The 22,393-nt window shown below is 60.0% G+C and overlaps 1 protein-coding gene across 1 annotated transcript; it reads left to right on the top strand.

Annotated features, from left to right (window-relative positions):
* Positions 1-16,327: 16,327 nt before the first annotated feature.
* LOC122174791 (uncharacterized) lies at positions 16,328-22,164 on the top strand. The gene is made up of 2 exons (XM_042861479.2): positions 16,328-16,872; positions 17,786-22,164. Exon 2 carries the CDS (start codon positions 18,334-18,336, stop codon positions 21,832-21,834), a length of 3,501 nt encoding a protein of 1,166 aa, XP_042717413.2. The 5' UTR covers positions 16,328-16,872; positions 17,786-18,333; the 3' UTR covers positions 21,835-22,164.
* The last annotated feature ends 229 nt before the right edge of the window (positions 22,165-22,393 follow it).

Below are 22,393 nucleotides of genomic sequence, written 5' to 3'. Positions count from 1 at the left end.
AGACTGTTCCTGGCCAGTGTCGGGCGTAGGGAAAGAGGCAGCTAAGGAGAGCCCAGAGCAGGGCTCCAGACCAACCAGGGCCTGTCCCAGCCTGACCTCCACCGGCGGGCGAGGAAGTGCCCCACGGATGGGGATACGAAATGGGCATTCTGCTGCCTGACTGCTTCAACGGGCAGTCCCCTGGCTAGGGAAGGGTGGGTATTTGGTGGTGCAGGGCAGGACCCGCCGAAGGCATTGGGCTGGGGGTCCGTTCTCCCCTGCGGGCCATCATGCAGGGTAAGCCCCCTCCCAGAGCCCGCACCCCCTCCTGCACCCCATTCTCCCACCCCAGGCTCAGCCTGGAGCTCCCTCCCGCATCCCAACCGCCTGCCACAGCCGGGTGAAAGTGAGTGAGGGTGGGGGAGAGCAAGTGACGGGTGGGGGATGGAGTGAGCGGAGTGGGGACTCGGGGATGGGACCTGGCAAAGGTTTTAGGGTTGTGTGATTAGACAGTTGGCAGCCCTAGGGGAGGTGGGGACGTCAGTGCTGGTTTTTAGACTTTGGCAAGACTCCGGGGCTGCCCTGCAGGGCCAAAGGGCTTTTCACGCCTCCCTCTAGAAAAACAATCGTCCCTAAGCTGGCCACACAGCCATGGCCCTTCCCCTGCGAGAGGCTGAGAGCAGGCCCCAGAGTTCCTGGGGTCTAAGCCCATGTCATGTCCCGCTCTGCGGGCCTCAGTTTCCTCACCTGCCGCGTGTCCCAGGCACTGTGAGCCTCGGGTCAGAGTTGTGTTAGTGACACACACGTGCAGGGCCGAGCCTGCACTCCGCCATAGCACTACCGCAGCTCTGCCGCCCCCAGCCCTGCTGCCGCTGGGCTGACGGATGAATGCTCCCGGCGCCCGGGCTCGCACCGCTCAGCGGGCTGGGGGACCTGCAGCGACAGACCCCCCTGGCTGGCGCTGTGTGGAGCGCCCACAGTACCGCCCTACGGCTCCGTGGCTCTGCCGTGGGAGTGCCCACTGCGGTACCCCAGTGACGGGGCATCACTGCCTGCGTCCCATACCGCCAGGACTGGCGCCCAGCAATCAGCCCCACTCTCTCGCTGAGCTGTGCTGCCTGGGGAATCCAGGCCTTTGCCCCGTCCAGTGCAAGCAGTGAAGTAGGACGTCCCCATGTGGGGGGGACGCGCCCCATGGATGCGCTAATCACAGTAAAGTCCGTCCCGCCGGAAGCGAAAAGGCCCAGAGTAGACGCCCCCAGTACCGGCGTGGTGAGGTGCGTGGCCGGCGGCATCTTGCCCCCGTCAAAGCGCTCAGAGTCGTGGGGACACGCAATCGCCGGGGCTGGCAGCGGCAGGTTTGCTGAGGTGCCTGAAAGCTGGGGTGGGCCCTGCTGAAGGGACGATCACTCCTTTAGGGTACATCCCAAAGCCTTGTAAGAACCAGGTCCAGGCTGGGAGCACGGGCAGGCACCTGCTCTCCCTGTGACAGAGCACTGCAACGCTTGGCTAGGGGCCTCGGCACACTGGCTGCATTGCACTCAGTGGCAGAGTGGAGCAGGGCCTCAGGGAATCCATTTCGAAACACTTGGAGGAGAGGAAGGTGACCAGGAACAGTCAACATGGATTCACCAAGGGCAAGTCATGCCTGACCAACCTGATTGCCTTCTATGAGGAGATAACTGGCTCTGTGGATGAGGGGAAAGCAGTGGATGTGTTATTCCTTGACTTTAGCAAAGCTTTTGATACGGTCTCCCAGAGTATTCTTGCCGCCAAGTTAAAGAAGTATGGGCTGGATGAATGGACTGTAAGGTGGATAGAAAGCTGGCTAGAAGAGTGGTTCTCAAACTAGGCCTGCCGCTTGTTCAGGGAAAGCCCCTGGCGGGCCGGGCTGGTTTGTTTACCTGCCGTGTCCACAGGTTCAGCCAATCGCAGCTCTCAGTGGCCGCGGTTCGCCGCTCCGGGCCAATGGGAGCTGCAGGAAGCGGCGCGGGCCCAGGGACATACTGGTTTGAGAACCACTGAGCTAGACTGTCGGGCTCAACGGGTAGTGATCAATGCCTCCATGTCTAGTTGGCAGTCGGTTTCAAGCGGAGAGCACCAAGGGACGGTCCTGGGGCCGGTTTTGTTCAACATCTTCATTAATGATCTGGACGACGGGATGGATTGCACTCTCAGCAAGTTCGCAGATGACACTAAGCTGGGGGGAGAGGTGGATACGCTGGAGGGTAGGGATAGGGTCCAGAGTGACCTAGACAAATTGGGGGATTGGGCCAAAAGAAATCTGATGAGGTTCAACAAGGACAAGTGCAGAGTCCTGCACTTAGGAAGGAAGAATCCCATTCAACGCTACAGACTAGGGACCGAATGGCTAGGAAGCAGTTCTGCAGAAAAGGACCTAGGAGTTACAGTGGACAAGAAGCTGGATATGAGTCAGCAGTGTGCCCTTGTTGCCAAGAAGGTTAATGGCATATTGGGCTGCATTAGTAGGGGCATTGCCAGCAGATGGAGGGAGGTGATCATTCCTCTCTATTCGGCACTGGTGAGGCCACATCTGGAGTATTGCATCCAGTTTTGGGCCTCCCATTACAGAAAGGATGTGGACAAATCGGAGGGTTCAAAGGGGATGGAGCTCGGCTGTTCTCAGTGGTGGCAGATGACAGAACAAGGAGCAATGGTCTCAAGTTGCAGTGGGGGAGGTCTAGGTTGGATATTAGGAAACACTATTTCACTAGGAGGGTGGTGAAGCACTGGAATGGGTTCCCTAGGGAGGTGGTGGAATCTCCTTCCTTGGAGGTTTTTAAGGCCCGGCTTGACAAAGCCCTGGCTGGGATGATTTAGTTGGGAATTGGTCCTGCTTTGAGCAGGGGTTGGACTAGATACCTCCTGAGGTCCCTTCCAACCCTGCTATTCTATGAGTCTATGACACTGGGACGCCAGGGCACTCCCTGAAATGAGAGCCCAGGACACCACTTGTCACAGCACCGCTCTGGTTCCTCACTGTGCGTATCGCCTCCGTGCCAGGAGCTGGGGCACAAGGCTCAAAGAAACAGGACTGCAGTGGTGATCCCCACTGAGTTAACACCCTGACCCACAGCTGCACTGGGAGGGGCTGGAGACAGACCAGGCATTCCAGCCAAGGGCCCTCAGCCCTGGAGTTTGCTATTAGCAAGAGTGAGGATTTGTTGACCTGCAGGTCCCAGCGCAAGGCCCAGCTACCCTCTCGGTTTTCTAGAGCTAACTCATTGAGAGGAGGGGAAAAGACCTGCGGGAGCCTATGATGAGCGTTTGTGTGCATGCCTAGAGCACACGCAGGCTGGGCACATGCATATCAACTGTACTGAACTTGCGAAGCCAGTGCCTGAGCTGGGGACACAGCCTGTCACAGAGTCAGGTCCTCATGATCACATCCCACGGGGCATGTGTCTCTCCTGGCTGACTGCAGTGGTTGGCAATGGAAAAGACCTGACTATTTCTCTGGAGTTTGCAGTAGACCAGGGCATGCTGGAGTCCATCCCCGGTTCATGTGCTGAGAAGTAGAATAGAATCATAGACTATCAGGGTTGGAAGGGACCTCGGGAGGTATCTAGTCCAACCCCCTGCTCAAAGCAGGACCAATCCCCAGACAGATTTTGACCCTAGTTCCCTAAATGGCCCCTTCAAGGATCTTGATTATCACTTCAGAAGTTTTTTTTCTCTTACTTAATTGGCCTCTCAGAGTTGGTAAGACAACTCCCACCTGTTTATGCTCTCTGTATGTGTGTATATATATTTCTTCAATATATGTTCCATTCTATATGCATCCGAAGAAGTGGGCTGTAGTCCACGAAAGCTTATGCTCTAATAAATTTGTTAGTCTCTAAGGTGCCACAAGTACTCCTGTTCTTCTTTTTGCGGATACAGACTAACACAGCTGCTACTCTGAAACCTTCAAGGATTGAGCTCACAACCCTGGGTTTAGCAGGCCAATGCTCAAACCAGTGAGCTATCCCTCCTCACAGAGGTAGGAGCTCAGTAATAGGGATGTAAAATACTAAACGGTTAACCGGTAAGCATTAATCTTACCAATTAACCAACCCTAACCATTAACCCCCAGCCCCAGCCCTGGGCCAGCCAGCTGGAGCGACCCCAGCCACACCGGCCTGCCGACCCCAGCCGTGCCAGTTGGCCGGAGAAGCACCAGCCCCAGTGGCCCCAGCCCCTCTCTTGAATCAGTTAACTGATTAAATGACATAATTTTAGTGGTTTCAATGGTTAACTTTTAAGCGGACATTAACATCCCTACTCAGTAATTGCTCCAGGAGCGTGCATCACGTCTTCTAAAACCCAGTGACTGGGACCCTAACCTGGGCAACAGGAGCCCTGCCTGGGGTTCTGTTCCCAGCTCTGACACTGACTGACTGCATGGCCTTGGGCAGGTTTCTGGGTCTGTCTCCCCAGAGAGCTCTGAGCCCGCCCCTCAGAGGGTCAGGCGACGGTCTGGCAGTATAAAGGCTCGGTGACAATGCGGTTCTGGCGGGACCCAACTGAGAGTGCCAACTCAGGACAAATTGCTAAAACAGGGCAGTTACAGCCCAAGGCTGGGGTTTTTCCACCTCTAAGGCAAACCAAACCAGCCAGACTAAGAGGACTTCGGTCTCACCCCACTGGCTAACCGCAAGTCTCACAAGCAATCTCCTTAGACACTCCAGTTTCCCAGTATTACCACCAGTGCCACGTGTTATGGGGACAAATGGTTATGAAAACCAATACCCCAGTAAAAGAAAAAGGTTCTCCTGATCCCAAAGGACCAAGCCCCAGACCCAGGTCAATATACAAATCAGATCTTACCCACAAATCACGCTGTTGCCAATCCTTTAGAATCTAAAATCTAAAGGTTTATTCATAAAAGGAAGAAGATAGAGATGAGAGTTAGAATTGGTTAAATGGAATCAATTCCATACAGTAATGGCAAAGTTCTTGGTTCAGGCTTGCAGCAGCGATGGAATAAACTGCAGGTTCAAATCAAGTCTCTGGAATACATCCCCCGCTGGGATGGGTCCTCAGTCCTTTGTTCAAAGCTTCAGCTTGTAGCAAAGTCCCTCCAGAGGTATGAAGCAGGATTGAAGACAAGATGGAGATGAGGCATCAGCCTTATATAGTCTTTTCCAGGTGTAAGAACACGTCTTTGTTCTTACTGTGGAAAATTACAGCAAAATGGAGTCTGGAGTCACATGGGCAAGTTCCTGCATACTTTGCTGAGTCTCAAGGCATATTTGCCTTCTCTCAATGGGTCCATTGTATAGCTGATGGTCCTGAATGGGCCATCAAGCAGGCTAGGCAGAGCTAACACCAGTTTGTCTGGGATGTCACCCAGCAGCATAGCATAAGTTTGAAATACAGACAGTATAGACAAAAAGAACAGGAGTACTTGTGGCACCTTAGAGACTAACAAATTTATTAGAGCATAAGCTTTCGTGGACTACAGCCCACTTCATATGTATGCATCCGAAGAAGTGGGCTGTAGTCCACGAAAGCTTATGCTCTAATAAATGTGTTAGTCTCTAAGGTGCCACAAGTACTCCTGTTCTTTTTGCGGATACAGACTAACATGGCTGCTACTCTGAAACCAGACAGTATAGAGCCAATATTCATAACTTCAACTACAAAACTGATACACACATACAGACAGCATAATCATAACCAGCAAACCATCACCTTGTCTTAGACACCCCATTTGACCCCCGTTATACAAGATTTGGTGCCACTACAGGACCTTGGTTGCAACAATGATCTATATGGTCCCAGATTATATCAATAACGTCACAGGCTCGCCCTCAGAGCTCAGTAGAGGACCAGCTGCTGGGGAGGCCAGTCGCCTCCAGCCTAGCCCGCGATTGGGAAAAACCCCGCGGCCCAAGGTGCCCACCAGGACTGGCCCGGCCTGCACCGCGCCCACCACCCGGAGGAGCTGCTGGACCTGCCGCTCAACCACTACCGCGAGGAGCCCACGGTGCTGGACCCCCCGGAGGACACCACCCCGACCCAGGTACCTCTAGAGGGGGAGGTAGGAAGTAGCCCGGGGGCAGCCGACCCCAGTCTGGCTGCAGCACTGCCAGAGCCCATGTCAGTGTGTTGTGGCCAGGATCCCCACTGACGCAGCAGCGGGTCTTCTGCCGTGCTAGGCCCCGGGCTGGGAGGTGGTGGACTGGGAGGGCCTGCGTCCCCCCTGCCACTCAACATGCGGGTGGCCGTCTCCCCCTCTCGCAGGCCTTTTAGAGGCTTGGGCCTACAGTTATTGCTCCCCCGGACCGAGGGCCCCGGCAGGACTGTACTTATTTCTGCCTCCGCGAGGGCCGCCCGGGAAGACTCCCGCGGCCGGACTAATTCCCCCACCTCAGCGGTGTGCAGTGAGCCGGTGTGGCTCTCCGCCACCCCGGAGAGGGTCGCGCCCCGGCCAGCCCCTCTACAGGAGGCAAAATCTTTTATTGGACCCACATCTGGTGGGGAGAGACACTGCTGGGGAGAGACACAAGCTTTCAGACTTACGTAGAGCTCTTCCTCAGGTCTGGGAAAGAAACTCGGCGCGGGTCTCCGCTAAATACAAGGTGGAACAGCTTCTTCAGCATAAGTAGTTGTGAGGAAGTGGGGGATTTTTTAATTTTTTGTGGTTTTCCAATGGTTTGCATGCAGAGGGGGTGGGTCTCAGTGTCTCTGGGTGTTACTGGTTTAACGAGGGGAGGGGAGAGGGAGTTTGTTGTTACACGGGACCGGAGAGGGAACTTGGGACCCCAGCCGATGGCCTGGAGGATGGAGACCCCAGCGACTGGTGACCCAGAGGCCCAGCTCAGGAGTCGCAGCCGGTTCTGGCCAGTGGGAGGACCATGGGCTGCGAAGAGACCCCAGTGACCTGACCAGCTGGTTCCAGCCAGAGGGGCCAGAGGACAGAAGAGGGGAGAGGAGGCCCCGGTTTACGACCCTGTTTCCCTGGAGAGAAGACAATGGACAGAGGCGGGGCCTGGGGCCGGGGATCTCAGATGCCCAGCTGCGAGCAGGGGGGCTTGGGGCTGGAGACGGGGAGCAGGCAGAGCTCACCTGGATGCAGGGAGACTGGGATGTGCTGGGCTGAGAGAGGCCAGGCCTGAGGCCCTGAGAGTTTCCTGTGCTGTGTTCAACTCTCAATAAAGCTCCTGTTTTACGCTGGCTGAGAGTCACTCCGGTCTAGAGATCAGGGTTGCATCAACCCCTTCGGGGGTGAAGGCCCGGGGGGTCCAGAGCGAGTGGACTCCCTGAGGGGGCCCACGGCAGAGACAGACGTGCTAAGGCTCAGAGAGGTGTGGATCCAGGAGGTGGAGGGGCCTGACCCCGAGAGAGAGTGGACCCCCGAGAAGGGCTGTCTCACTAACAGGGGCACCCCCCACGGACCGCACGGGGCCAAGAGTGGGCATGATCTGTGAGTCCGTGACAGTAGTTAACAAGTTTCAAGGGACCATTCCGTTGAGGATGAGGCCTGAGAGGTCAGATATGGAGCGATTACTTTGACCACAGGGTCTAGGGTGTTTTTGTCTTTTATCATTTTCCTGTGCGAGGTCATTCGAGAGCAGAGTGAGTGTCTGGTTTCACCCACGTAGGTAGCTGGTATTGGGGCGCTTAGTGCACAGGATGAGGTACACCATGGGTTGGGACAGGCTGGTGTATCGAAAGGGAAGTTGTGAGGGGTGTTGATCATGGTAGTAGTGGAGAGAGGTCTGCAGGTTTTATATTATATATGGAGATCTACCTATGTCACTGAACTGGAAGGGATCCCAAAAGGTCATCATGTCCAGCCCCCTGCCTTCACTAGCAGGGCCAAGTACTGATTTTGCCCCAGATCCCCAAGTGGCCCCCTCAAGGATTGAACTCACAATGCTCGGTTTAGCAGGCCAATGCTCAAACCACTGAACTAGCCCTCCCCATCTGTTATTCTGGCAGGATCTACCACCGCTTTGAGTAGGTGGGTCCGGGTCTGTGGGGAGCTTGTTTCTGATGATGAGCTTGGAGGGGCTGGGGGCCAGCAGGGCTGTCCCTGGGAGGGTGGGGGGGCTGGGACAAATCGGGCTGTATGGGCCCCCCTTAATAGTTTTTATACAGGTGAAATCTGGTGTGGGGAGGTTGTCACGGAGTGTGGGGGAGTCAGGGCCCTGCCCCCCTCTTCCTGGGATTCACCGGGACTCTCAGCCAGCCAGTAACACAGAAGGGTTATTAGATGACAGGGACACAGTCCCAAGCAGAGCGCGTAGGTACAACCAGAACCCCTCAGTCAAGTCCTTCGGGGGGGTTCAGGGAGCTTAGCCCCCAGCTTGGGGTTCCCTGCGTTGCACCACCCAGCCCAAACTGAAACCAACCCAAAACTCCTCCTGCAGCTCCTCTCTTCCCCCTCCCCCCAGCTCCTCCTCTCCTTTGTTCAGTCTCCCGGGCAGAAGGTGTTAATTCTCCCCACCCCCGTTCCTGGCTCAGGTTACAGCTCAGGTAGCTTCCTTCAAGGGAAGTCCCCCATCCCCACTGCAACCCCCCTGCAACATTCCCAGGTCAAATCTGCCCCGCTCCCTGCTCTGTCACAGGAGGGGACACCAGTGCTGAGAGGCGAGGGACGACGGAGAGTCACAGGGTGGCACCTGTGTGCTTCGAGGGGGTCCTGGAAATGGAGGGGGCTGGGGCGGAAGGGCAATGGCTGGGGTCAGTCTGGCCACAGGCGCCAACTTTTGTTGGCACCGGTGTGTGCTTGCACCCTGGCCCTGCTCCCACCCCACCCCCTCCCCCTCCCTGCCCCTATTGAATCCTTCCCCACATCCCTGCCGCAGCCCCGCCTCTTCCCCAAGTGTGCTGCGTTCCTCTTCCTCCCCTCTCCCTCCCAGCGCTTGCGCTGCGAAACAGCTGTTCCGCGCGGCAAAGCTGGGAGGGAGGGGGAGAAGCAGGACATGGTGGCGCGCTCAGGGGAGGAGGTGGAGCAGAGGCAGAGGTGAGCTTGGGGGGGGGGGTCAGGGAGCTGCCAGTGGTTGCTCCACAATCACCAATCCGGAGCACCCATGGAGTGGGCGCTTATGAGTCAGGTGCTGGCGTGTTCTGCGGCACTAGGACGCTGGCGGCCGGTGCAGCGGCGGGCGAGTAAGAGAAAGAAATACAACGCCCATTTCCCGGCGGTAAGTGCGGGCCCGACCCCCACTGCCGGCGCCAGGCCCCTGCTAAACCCGCGGGCTGGCCTGGCCCCCCCTGAACACTTAACCCCAGCCCCAGGCTGGCCTGGGCACCCCAACCCCCCCCCCCCTCAGGCCGACCTAGTGCCCCCCTCATGACTCACACACACTGAAGCACAGGGCCCCTCAAAGCACAGGGCCTGGAGTGGTTGCCCCGATTCACCATACCCAAGGGATGGCTCTGGGGGCCAGAAGAGGGGGTTCAGGAGAGATTTCTTTCAATGCTGATTATCCTTTGGAACCTTGTGTTTATTCACTGTGGCCACAAGATGGGACTATTGCTGTCTGCAATGCAGAGAAACCCCCCCCCCCCCCCCCCCCCGGCAGGGTGCACACAGGGACTGGACTGGCTTTGTGCACGGTGCTGAGAACACAGAGGAAGATGAGCTTCTTCCTGCTTTGTTGCTCTCCTCTGGACTGTCTCCAATTTGGCCACCTCTTTCCTAAAGAGTGGTGCCCAGAAGTAGGGCCAGCTCTAGGTTTTTTGCCGCCCCAAGCAAAAAAATTTTTGGCTGCCCCCCGTCCCAGCCCTGGGCTCCTCGCTGCACCCCCCTGCCGCCCAAGCCCTGGGCTCTCCCCCACCACCCGCACCCCCCTGCCGCCCCAGCCCTGGGCTCTCCCCCACCACCTGCACCCCCTGCCGCCCCAGCCCTGGGTCACTGGTAACTCACTCCCAGGGCAGGTCATTCAGCAGGAATTGTAGGTGTGCACAGAACACAGACAGGATTGGTTCCCATATGGTTACAGAACTGCAGTGAAGTGGAACAATGTTCAGCTTGTGTGATTGGAGGATATCTGGATGCAGATTATAAGACTGTCCTACATTAATGAGGAAAAGTTGAGGTGCCTTTATTATTCTTTTGTTCCCTCTTTCTTTCTATGGGGAATTTGCCAATGCGATATCACTGTCTTCCTTTTAAACAAACAAACAAACAAACAAACAAACAAACAAACAAACAAACAAACAAAAGGCAATGGCTGTTGAAAATAGCAATTCCAGTCCTAATAACCACCGGGAAGCATTTCTTGCTCCATTTTATCCTACTTTTTCTACAGCAAGTTCCAGTGGATCAGCAAACAAGCTACTAGAAGACTCCGATTCTGGCCCTCCAGAAGAGGGAGGTGAAAAAACAAGTCAAGCCTGAAAATAAGGGGGACAGGTTCACCCTAAGGGGGTGGAGGGGGGCACAGAGCAGAAATCTGAAGCTGTCTCTCAGCTATTACCTGAAAATAAACGTTAAGCTTCGTACAGCACAAAACTATTGCAAACCTGGTCTGTTGTACAAGAGGGGAAACTGAGGCACGCCACCTCATAAAGTTCATAAATGACCAGTGAGTGGGGTAATTCACTAGCCTGACTATAAAACAAACTAAGAACAGCCGAAAGGTAATTCTCCTGTTTTTCCTGCAATTAGCAAGGAAATTTGTAAAAGGAATTGGTATTATTATTAAGCAATAACATGTCCCCACCAAAGGGGGGTAAAAAGAATAACCCCGAATACCACGGATCTAGGTTTTGTGGTGTTTGTCTCGCTGCTAGCATGACGTGGGTGGGGGATGGCTTCAAAAGGCTGACCGGGGTGGAAAATGTGTACGAAAACGCAAAATGCTCAACGCGGAGGCCAGCACCTGTGTAACACCTACCATGGTACCTGAAAATAGAACGGCAACTAAAATGATGCTCGCTAAAAGTTTACCCCAATAAACATCAAATTGTTTGCGCCTTTGAACTTGGGGTATTGTTGCTCTGTTCATGCGAGAAGAACCAGGACAGTAAAAGGGTAAAAACATAAGCCCCCTAACACGGGGGAGGGGCTGGAGGGAGCTGAGGATCTTGCTCACCTCTGATGCGTGCAGTCCCTTTGTGATGTCAGGACCCGCCTGGTCCTGGCCCTTTATGATGCATCACTGGAACAAACAGCCCCTCGGGAGAGATCCAGTGGCAGCACCAGCAGGGAGCCCAGTGTCCAGACCGTCCTCCCCAGCACGAGGATGGGGATCACGCAGAGCTGGTTCTGGGCCTGCTGGGACAGCTCCTGGGTGTTGGACACCTGCGTCCTTCTGGTCCTGGTCATCTGGATGGCCATGGCGACCCAGCACAGTTTCTCCAGGAGAAGCAGGAAGGTAGGAGGACACCCCCCACCCCCAACCCTCCTGCAGCCGTCCTACACGCTCAGCAGAGCTTGCCTGGTGTCACGGAGTATTGGGGAACTCAGGGCCCTGCACCCCCGGCTTCCTGCGATTCACTGCGACTCTCAGCCAGCCAGTAAAGCAGAAGGTTTATTTGGATGACAGGAATACAGTCCAAGACAGGTCTTGCAGGCACAGACAACAGGGACCCCCTCAGTTAGGTCCATCTTGGGGTCCCCGGGCATCCCAGCCCAGCCCCCCTTGGGAGGTCAGAGCCATCTCTGCCTCCCAGCCATCTCTCCAGCCTGCTTCCCACACTCTGCCCTCATCGACCCCTCCCACAGCCTTTGTTCAGTTTCCCGGGCTCAGGAGTCACCTGGCCTTCAACCCCTTCCTGGGTTCTCATGTTACACACTCAGGTATGCGCCCTCGGGCAGATCCCATCCTCCAATGCAGACTATCCCAGCCACACTCCCCTGTCAGCATTCACAGACCACAGTGAGAACAGGCCCAGTTCGTCACATCTCTCCCCCCTTCGAGACCGAACTGAGCAGGGTCACTTTAGCCAGTGACCCGGGGAAGTTCGAACCTACCCCCGTTCCCATGGATGCCCCCGCATCCCTCCCATTCCTTGGTGAGAATTACACCAGGCCCCTCCAGTTTCACGCCCCCCCTTAGGTCAGGGGTGCTTGATGGCACTCGCCGTTCGCATGTGGGAAGGTTTATGCGGCCTGTGCCCTTTTCCCACCCCCATACCTCTGGGGCTCCAACTGGGCTGTGGTCTTCTCCCAGCGCTCCAGTCTGGAGGTCTGTGCTTTGGGCTCTCTTGGTTTAGAGCCGCCCTTTTTACCTTGGCCACCCTCCGGAAAGGCTCCTCTATGCTGGGCAAGGGTCCTAAAGCTGTTTTCCCCTTGTCCCAGGCCTTCCTCCCCCTCTGACAGGGGTCACAGGATCCGCAGTACTGTCGGACAGTAACAAAGACCCCAGGCCAGTAAAAGCTCCGTAGCAGCCTCTGCTGGGTACGCCAGGTTCCCTGGTGCCCTGAGAGGGGAATGTCATGGGCCCGGCACAGCAGCTGGCGGCGATACTTCTGGGGTACCACCAGCTGCCTCCTGATTCCCCCTGACTCCATTTTCCCTGGGGGAGCCCATTCTCGGTACAGGAACCCCTTCTCCCACAGGAACCTTTTCCGGCCACCTCGTCCCATGGTCTGTACTGCATTGAGGTCGGCCAGGTCCCTTATCTTCCGCAAGGAGGGATCTCTCTGTAACTCGGCCTGGAACTCAGCAGCTGGGACAGGGATGGCCACCTGCTCTTTCTCGCCCGCTGGGTCTGAAGCTGCAGCCTCCCTGAGCCGTGTCCCTGGGCGTTCCCTCCCCACCAGGTTAGGGTCCTGCGCCTCAGGCAAGGCACCCCCCCCAAGGCCAGGGCGCAGTGCCCCTCGCCGGCTCTGACTGCGGGTCACAACCAGTGCCTTTTGGGGGTTGCTTGGCCAGTTCTCCAGGTCCCCCCCCCATCAATACCTCAGTGGGCAAATACGGGTGTACCCCCACATCCTTGGGGCCCTCCTTGGCCCCCCACTTCAGGTGTACCCTTGCCACGGGCACTTTGACTGGTGTTCCGCCCACCCCCGTCAGGGTCAGGTAGGCGTTGGGCACCACCTGATCTGGGGCCACCACCTCGGGCCGGGCCAGCGTCACCTCTGCACCCGTATCCCAGTACCCATTGACCGTCCTCCCATCCACCTCCAGGGGAACAAGGTACTCTCTCCGGAGGGACAGCCCCGCGCCCACCGTATAAACCAAGAACCCTGAGTCTGGAGCATCCAGCCCCCTAGAGGAGCTGGCCTGGAGCTCTCCTCCCTCCTTAGCAGGTGGTACTCTGCCAGCCCCCCTTCCCTGGGAATGCTGCCTCTCGCCGGGCTGGGTCTCTACCCAGTCAACCCTCTGTGGGTTCGGCCTGCTCAGTCTGTCCCTGAGCCTGGGGCACTGGGCCCGTATGTGGCCCTTTTGGCCACAGTGGTAGCAGCCCATGTCCCATGGGTCCCCTTGAGTGGGTCGGATGGTCCTGATGCCGGATGTTCCCCTCTGATGGGTTTTTTCTGTATTTTCCCACGGGGAGGTCCCATGGTGACTCTCTCTCTGCGTTGTGGTGGGACTGCTCCTTTGGGACTCCTCCCTTTTATCTCCTGACCGGCTCTTTACGAACTCATCGGCCAGCCGGCCTGCCTGTCGCGGGTTCTCTGGCTTTCTGTCCACCAACCACAGCCTCAGGTCGGATGGGCACCGCTCATACAGTTGCTCCAGTACCAGCAGTTTGACCAGGTCCTCCTTCGTCTGGGCCCCATCAGCACACTTGCTGGCGTATCCTTCCATGCGGGCGGCTAGTTGCAGATATGAGATCTCAGGGGTTTTATCTTGACTCCGGAACCTTTCCCGGTACATCTCAGGAGTCAGCCCAAACTCACGTAGCAGGGCCTTTTTGAATAGTTCGTAGTCCCCTTTCTCTGCCTCTTCCAGTTGGCGGTACAATGCCACGGCTTTGGGGTCCAGTAAGGGGGTAAGGACCCGGAGTCTGTCCGCGGGATCAACCCGGTGCAGCTCGCAGGCCGTCTCAAAGGCCTCCAGGAAGTCATCCATGTCCTCCCCCTCCTTGCGTGGGGCCAGGATGCACTTATCAAAGCTCCGTGCAGTCCTGGGTCCCCCCTCACTCACCGCAGCCGGGGGTTCGCTGCCCTTCAGTCTCGCCAGTTCCAGGTCATGCTGACGCTGTCTCTCATTCTCCTCCCGTTCATGCTGTCTCTGTCGTTCACGATCCTCCAGCTCTCTCAGTTTTAGCTCTTTCTCCCATTCCAGCCAATTCCGCTCCACGGATGCCGAACGTGGCCGGGAGGGTCCCCTGCTGGCCGGGAGGGTCACGGCGCCTTCGGTATTTGCTGGGCTCCTCCCCACCCTTCCCCTAGGCATAGGAAGGAGGGGTCTCGGGAAGCCCTCAGCAGCCGGCTGACCACTCCCAGCTGGGACAGACACTGGTGCCTGCGCTGCATTTGCCAGGCTGCTTCCCTGAGACACAGGGATCAGTTCATTCGCGCGATCTTCCGCCTCCAGCCGGGCAATGAGCTGTTCTTTGGTGAGCCTCCCAATGCGCAGCTGCCTCTGCTTGCACAGCTCCACCAGGTCGCTCTTAAGCCGCTTGGCATACATCTTCCTGCTGGCCACTCACCGGCCTGTGTGCTCACAGCTCCCCACAGTTCCCAGGGGGCCCCCTAGTGTGCCAGCCCTTCTCGAGGTCACCACCTCTCTGCCAGGGTCGAGCTGCAGACTCCTCCGCCCCTGGGACCACTCGCTGCGATCCCCCCGGGGGACCCTGTTACTGCAAAAGTCCTTCTCGCTGGTCACACACTCCCAGGGGTAATAACCGTCTCTCTCTCACTCTTCAGCACGCCTGGTCCCCGTCAATCCCCCTTCGTTTTACTGCTCCCCAGTCACTTACTGCAGGAAGCGCCGTCCACGGGGTGCAGTAGATCCCACCGCTGCCACCAGTTGTCACGGAGTATTGGGGAACTCAGGGCCCTGCACCCCCGGCTTCCTGCGATTCACTGCGACTCTCAGCCAGCCAATAAAGCAGAAGGTTTATTTGGATGACAGGAATACAGTCCAAGACAGGTCTTGCAGGCACAGACAACAGGGACCCCCTCAGTTAGGTCCATCTTGGGGTCCCCGGGCATCCCAGCCCAGCCCCCCTTGGGAGGTCAGAGCCATCTCTGCCTCCCAGCCATCTCTCCAGCCTGCTTCCCACACTCTGCCCTCAGCGACCCCACCCACAGCCTTTGTTCAGTTTCCCGGGCCAAGGTGTCACCTGGCCTTCAACCCCTTCCTGGGTTCTCATGTTACACACTCAGATATGCGCCCTCGGGCAGATCCCATCCTCCAATGCAGACTATCCCAGCCCCACTCCCCTGTCAGCATTCACAGACCACAGTGAGAACAGGCCCAGTTCGTCACACCTGGGCACAGCCCCATGGAAGGGAGGGAGGGTGGGAGCGCCCGAGGGCCCCTGTTCTGACCAGGCCCCATTGGGCTGGCAGGACACATCCACAGAGAGAGACAGGGCCACAGACCGAGCTCCTGGCTCCATTCATGGGTTGTTCCTTACTGCCCCGACCACCCCAGCTAGTGCTAGAAATGCCAGGGCTCTCCCTCCTGGTTCCCTGGCACCCCGGCACTGAGCCGGCTCTGGCCAGTTATTCCCTTACGCGCGGGGAAGCTGACCAACAAACCCTCCCAGCTCCCTCCCAAAGCCACAAGCTTTCCTGGGTCCCTGGCCTCCCAGCCGGCCAGGGAGAGGGCAGGCAAGGGGGGGTAGGGGGAGGAAGGGGGAAGCCGGGACAGATCTTTGGACAGCCGTTGGCTGTGGTACGTTGGGGATCCTGCCTCGGGCGGGCAGAGTCCTGCCTCCATCCCAGATCAGTTGGGGAGCTGGGTCGCAGGTGGGAACCAGGCGAGCCGGGGAGGGAAGAGGAAGTCAGAGCACATTGCGAAGCCCAAGGGCCTGGTCCCCATTCGACTCAGAACACCGGGGGCAGGAATCACCCCCCGCAAGGGTCAGGCCCAGGGCCCACGGACAGCGAAGGAGGAACCTGCTGCCCCTCCCCCTGGGTTACTCTGCAGCTGATGCCGTTTCGGCTCCAGGCAGGAGGTGGAGGATGTGACGAAGGGGGACTGTTCTTAATGTTTCCTCTGAATACTGTGTGTGTGCCTCAGTTTCCCCTATGCATTTCTTAAGTCTCTAGGTGGTGGGGAAAGGCCAGTGTGCATAAATCACTGACACGCTGTCTCTCTGGCAACAAATGGCCAGGGCCCCTTCCCCCCCTGCAAGGAAATAGCTAAAGGTGAACAAAGAGATCAGGTGACCTCCTGGGAGGGGGGAAGAGACAAAGCCCAGAGAAGGAGGGGCTGCAGGGGGATTTCAGTTGGAGCTAGTTGGGGATGGGGAGTGAGGGCAGACGTGGGTGTCTGGCTCTCTGAACCCCATAATGGACCCGGCTGAGGGGTCACGTTCGCCGCTGGACCTACAAGCTCTGTTTTAGACCGTGTTCCTGTCGTCTAATAAACCTCTGTGTTACTGGCTGGCTGAGAGTCACGTCTGACTGCGGAGTGGGGGGTGAAGGACCCTCTGGCTTCCCCAGGACCCCGCCAGGGCGGACTCGCTGTGGGAAGCGCACGGAGGGACATATGCTGAATGCTCCCAGGAGAGACCCAGGAGGTGAAGCCGTGTGAGCTCCTTCCCTGAAGACGGTCTGCTCCGAGGGAGAGGAGCCTCCCCAAAGTCCTGACTGGCTTTGTGGGGAGCAGTCCCAGAGCATCGCCCGGGGACTCCGTGACAGAGGGAAGCGCGGGAACCCCTGGCACCAGGCTGGGCTGGGCTGGGTGGGAGGCTGGCACTGCACGGCCTCAGTCTGGGTACCACGTAACTCTGCCGCTTCCTTGGCTCCCGCAGGCTCTTCGGGTCAGCAGGCTCCGGCGGAGGGGGACGGAGGGCGAGGGAGAAGGTAAGGCCCTGCCACACGCTCCCTGCTGGCTCCCGGGCTCAGAATCCAGGGCCTCTCCCAAGCCCTCCACCCTGGCCCAGGGGTCCCACACGAGGCCCCCCCGGCTTGGCCTGCCCCTGGGGATGGGAGCGGGAGCCAAGGTGCTGACTGGAGCCGGGATAAGCTGACGTGGTGCTAACGAACCGTCGTCTGGGGGCTTTGCCGCGATGGAGGCAAACGCCCGATTGTCTGTCCCCTCTGGCAGATTGTCCCCTTGTCCTCCAGGGCTTTGTGCAGGCTAATGGTGAGCATCGGGGGGGGGGGGGGGGGGGGCTACCTGCCCTTCCCAGGACTCTCCAGAACAGGGCAGCTTTGCCCGCAGGAGGCACTGCCCACTGCCCAGCAGATCTTGTCTTTCTTTCACCCCGTCTGCTCTGGCTTGGATCGGGGTGCTGGGTCTTCACCCTGGCCAGGTTCACAGCCCTGGCAGTGTGTGAGAGGGGGCCCGGCATGGTGCTGGCGGAGTGTTTCATCGGGCCCCGGGCTCTCACAAGCTCAGCGTGCGAGGTCCTGGACCAGCAGCGCAGAGCGGCCTGGGGCCAGGGCACTGGAATGAGGGGGCCGGGGGGCCATGCCCTCTGACTTTTGACTGGCTGTAAGGGCGAGCAACGGGAGGCCGGGGGTGCAGAGAAGAAGGGTCTTGGAGGGAAGCAGGGGCAGAGGAGCGGGGCTTGGTGTGGGGGTGAGGCCTCGGGGGGAATGGGTCACAGGAGGGTGGGCATGGGGCAGGGCCTCGGGGTTAGGAGCAGGGCGGGAGTGGGGATTCGGGGTTGGGGTGGTACGGGTGGGCGGGGTCACGGTTCGGGTGCCCGTGGCCCCCGCTACGTTCAGGCCCCGTCTCTCCTCAGAAGCCCTCTCTGCTGTTCTGTTCTAGGTGCAAAGAAGCAGCAGGGGAAGCAGCCGCGTGAGCGGCTGGGCCGGGACCCCCCAAGCCCTGCTCGCCGAGCCCCCGGGCACCGCTCCATCCGCCAGGCAGGCAGCCGGCAAACAGAGTGCCGCCCGCCAGGGCAGCATGAGGAGGGGCTGCCCCACCCACAGGAGGCCCAAGGCTCCTCCAGGGAGCAGGAGGAATGTGTCTGCTGCTCCGCTCTCTGGCACGAGACTCTCCTGCGTGGGAAAGAGCAGGCCCAGAGCTCCTTGTCCGGCCAACAGGAGCTGTTCCTGCGCAGCTGGGGGCTAGCTCAGAGCTCCTCTTCTCTTCAGCACGAGCCGCCCCTACTCGCTTGGGAGCTGAGAACTGGATCGAGCCAGCACGCAACGTTTCTTCCCAGGCACGAGGAGTACCCCGGCCCCTCTCCTGCCGTGCAGGAGCCCTTCCTTCCAAGCCAAGGGGAACATGGCTGGGGAGGGAGTTTCCTGCGCAGAGGCAGAGCAAGGAGTCCTCAGGCCGCTCACCAGAGGCAGGCGCATCACCCCGATTGGATGCCGTTTCTGGCCAAGTCCCCCGGTGGGGCCAGGATGTCAGGGCGGGAGGTCAAATGGCAACAAGACCGAGAGAGCGCAGTGCCCAGGGCCGCGGGGGGAGCTCTGACGTCTCTGGCTGGGAGATCCCCAGCGCGGGGCAGCCCTGGAGCCCTGCGTGTGCCCAGCAGGATCGAATTGGCCGAAGCGGAGACCCCCTTCCTCCAGAGCGACGTCAGGGCGATTCTCGAGCGGCACGTCCAGGTGAAGAGGCTGCAGCAAGCCCTGGGGCTGTCCTGCACCCTGCAGAGAGCTCTGAAGATCTTCATGCCCCCAGCACCGAAACTCACCGCACGCAGACCCTCAGGGGCAGGCAGGGTGGTGACAGTGCCACAGGCCCTGCCCTTCCTGAGCGTTGGCTTCAGGGCGGAGCTGGAGCGACATCTGCAAAGGATGGTGCATCTGCAGAGATGGGGGATGCCCAGCAGGATCCAGGAATCCTTGAGGCTGTTTGCTGCTTTTGCCCCGCCGGCAGGCCCGCAGCTTCGTGGGGCCGGTGGGGAAAGGGGCGTCGGGCAAAGCCGGCTGGGGCCCAGTCAGCCAGATGTCCCCGCAGGGAGCCGCTTGGCAGGAGACAGCAGAACCCATGGCCTTGCTGCTGAGCGGAGGGACAAGCTCCAATGGCACCTCGTGAGGAAGTGCCTAGAGATCAGGGTGGGGGTGAGGCCTGCCCTGGTGGAGAGATCCCAGAGAGTGGCCAGGGAGGGGGAGAGGATACACCTCCCCAGGCTGATCTGTGCAGGCCAGAAGCCCCCCAAGCCCAGGGCCGGCTCCCTGCTCTGCCTGCCGCCCACGGCTACGGCTACGCTGGACATGAACGTGAGACACAAGCAGCTGGTGCATTTCTGGGGGCTGCCCACGCCGCAGGCGGCGTCTCTGCGGAGGATGATGCCGAAGGCTCCGGCTGTGCCGCTGGGGAGCGCAGCGGGGAGGGCCTGGACACAGATGGGCCTGGCTGGACGCGTGGGGGCCGAGGAGCCGGAGCGGAAGGGCTACGAGGAGCCGGTTCCCCTGACAGAAGCCGGCACAGTTGAGCTGCTGGTGCCCCACCCGGGGCCGCCTCTGGTCACAGCCGAGGCCAGGGACCGTCTGGAGCGCCACATCCTGAGGCAGAAGCTCCAGCGCGAGTGGGGTTTACCGCGCGTGGTGCAGAGATCGCTGGGCGCGTTCACACCCCTGCCACCTGCGAGGGGGCCCCCGAGGCGGGGCCAGGCCCCAGCCAGAGAGAGCGTCGCCACGGGCAGCCTGGTCTTCCTGCGCGCGGAAACCAGGGAGCGCCTGGAGTCGCACGTGAGGAAACTGGCCCTGGAGCGGAGATGGGGCTTGCCCCAGAGGATCCTGGAGTCCTTACGGATGTTCCTGCCGCCTGCCCCAGCAGGAGCAGAGCCCAGAGGCCAAACCCAGCCCCCGCTCCATGTCTGCCATACACCCCCCCAAGGTCCTACAGCCCTCTCCACGGGGCAATCGGGAGAGCTCCAGCCAGGCCCCGGGGAGCCCCTCACCCACCGCTCCCAGCACTGGCACGAAATGGGGGTAAAGGAGGGCAAAGCCAGCTGCCCCAAGGCAGTGCCCCAACACGCCCTGGGGAGCAGCAGCAGGAGAAGCCAGGAGACCTCCCAGACGCGTGATGGGGAAGGGCCCCCCGACTCCCCACGCCGCTTCCCGGAGGACAAGGCAGAGCTGAAATCCACCCTGGACTTTCCCGGGAAGAAGGTGCTGGGAATTTCCCACAGGGCCCAGGAGTCCCAGAGACAGGCCTTGCGCCCGGTGGCCCATGAGCCTGCCCCACAGCAGAGAGAGCAGAGCTCTGAGGAAAGGCCCGGGCGGTGGAGGACACACGATGGCGAAGGAGCTCCGTGGCTGGCGGGGACCGGCAGGCGCTCCCGGAGCTCGTCCGTGGAGACAGCCCTTTGGAGTGAGAAGAGGATCTCGCGGGAGCCGGAATCCAGCTTCAGGAGAATGGCCCAGAGCTGCAGCCACCATGGCCCAGGGGGGAAGCAGCCTCTGTCTCTGGAAATCCTGGGCCACCTGGACATGGACCATTGCACATGCTCAGACTGCCCGTGCTGCCAGCTAGAGGGGCGGGACGGCGCCCGCTCTCGGGGGGCCAGCTCTCCTGTGGGGCAGACACAGCGTCTCTGTGTAAGGGGGTCAGTAACTCTCCTCGGAGACGCGGCAGCTCCCAGCGCGGCGAAAGATGAACCGTCTGCCTCCTCTCCGTCGTCTCTGGAGGGCAGCGAGTCCAGGGCCTCTGCGGGAGAAAGCGCTCGCGCAGCCTCTCGCCCAGCGCCCGAGGAGCCCAGGCTGGCAGGGGTGCATCGTGCTCCTCCGGGGGCCGCAGCACACCGGCTGGACTGGCTGGCGCAGAAGACTCCGGCTTCCTTCCTCCTGCCGCCCTGTGTCATACGCTCCCAGGCCGTCTGTGCCCACATGGCGGCTGAGCGGCTGAGAGCCGCTGCCCAGGAACACGGGCGGGAAATGAACATGCGGCTGCAGCATAGGAGGGGCCGGAAAAGCCAGCTGGGAGAAAGAGCCCTCCCCGCGGGCACAGGAGAGCCGGGATTCCCGACCGCTGGCTCCTTGGGCCAGAGACTGACCAGAGAGTCCCAGAGCCTGGCAACCCAGTACCTGTGTGAGACGTGCCGCAGCCTCTTCACCGCCGGTGAGGAGGGACTCAGCCCCCTGCCCTGTCCACCTCCAGGGAGAGGGGCCGAGTCACCGTCCGTCCCCTGCAAGGGGAAGGGCCCCGCCTTCAGGGGACTCATGCTGGCCTTCCTCAAACGCGTCACCTCCAGGGCATCGGTGGGGAAGAGAGGACGGGTCGACGGGTCGGTGGCTGCACCGCGCGGAGCCCCCCCGCCCCCTCGGAAACTCGCCCCGTCCCCCAAGAGCGTAACCTTCAATGGTGAAGTCCACATGCGGGCACTGGTCACGAGATGCCAGCTGTGTTGCGGCGGGGAGAAGATGGACGGTGCTGGGAGAAAGGAGCCAGCCGCAGCCGCTCGGACCAGGGGGCTGCCCGGGAATGGGGCTCCCCAGGGATCTGGGGCGGCCTCCCCCAGTGCCAGGCGAGGAGACAGGCGGAGGGGCAGGGTGACCAGGGGAGAAGGAGGCGAAGGAGTCGCGTCTCTCAAGGCGGCAGACCCACGGCAGCAGGGGGCTGGGTGGGGGCAGAGCTGCGTCGTCCTGGACGCGTGCACGGCAGCAGCCTTCATCTCAAACCAGCTGGACGAGCGGATGGTCGTCATCGGGCTCATCCTTGAGAAAAGCTGGGCCTACGGCATGGCCTGTACGCCTGGCAGCGCAGCCTGGAGAGGAGGAGAGCCCTGTGGGGACAGGGAGGCAGCAGAGAGGGGGCCGGTGCGGAGCGTGCTGGGGACATGGGGGACAGGGACCAAAGTTAGGGTTGGGGTTTGCAGTTGGCTAATAAACCTCTGTTTTACGTGCAATCTGCAGGAGTGATCTGGGGCCCGACACAGCAGCAGGGGGAGGGCAGGGTCTAGTGGCTGGCACTACGGTTGCCAGGTGTCCAGTTTTCGACAGGAAGGCCTGGTCGAAAAGGGACCCTGGCGGCTCCGGGCAGCACCGCTGACCAGGCCGTTAACAGTCCACTTGGCGGCACAGCGGGGCTAAGGCAGGTCCCTGCCTGCCGTGGCTTCACGCAGCGCCCAGAAGTAGCGGTATGTCCCTGTAGTAGTTCCGGGGTGGGGCTCGTCCCTTCCAGGGGCGCCGGGGAGCCAGGCCGCCCCGCTACAAAGCTAATAACAGTTCAGGGCTCAGGCCCTTGTGCAGGGAGTGAGCACACAACTACCAGCCCCGGCCCTAGATCAGGGCAGTTGGGGGGTGCTGAGGGGTGAGCCCAGGGATGAGTCATGCACCGGCAGCCTACTCCACCGGCCCAGGCAGCCCCATGGCTCGGGCCCTGCCCTGCTGCCAGCTCTCGGTAAGCCCTCACCATGGGCGGCTCGTGGGCTGATGGAGACGCCCTTCTGCTAGCACTGCCAGGCGGGTCGGGAGCCTC

Source organism: Chrysemys picta, chromosome 3 (genome assembly GCF_011386835.1).
Source record: "Chrysemys picta bellii isolate R12L10 chromosome 3, ASM1138683v2, whole genome shotgun sequence".
Taxonomy (NCBI): domain Eukaryota; kingdom Metazoa; phylum Chordata; order Testudines; family Emydidae; genus Chrysemys; species Chrysemys picta.
This window is presented reverse-complemented; position numbering and strand designations above follow the sequence as displayed.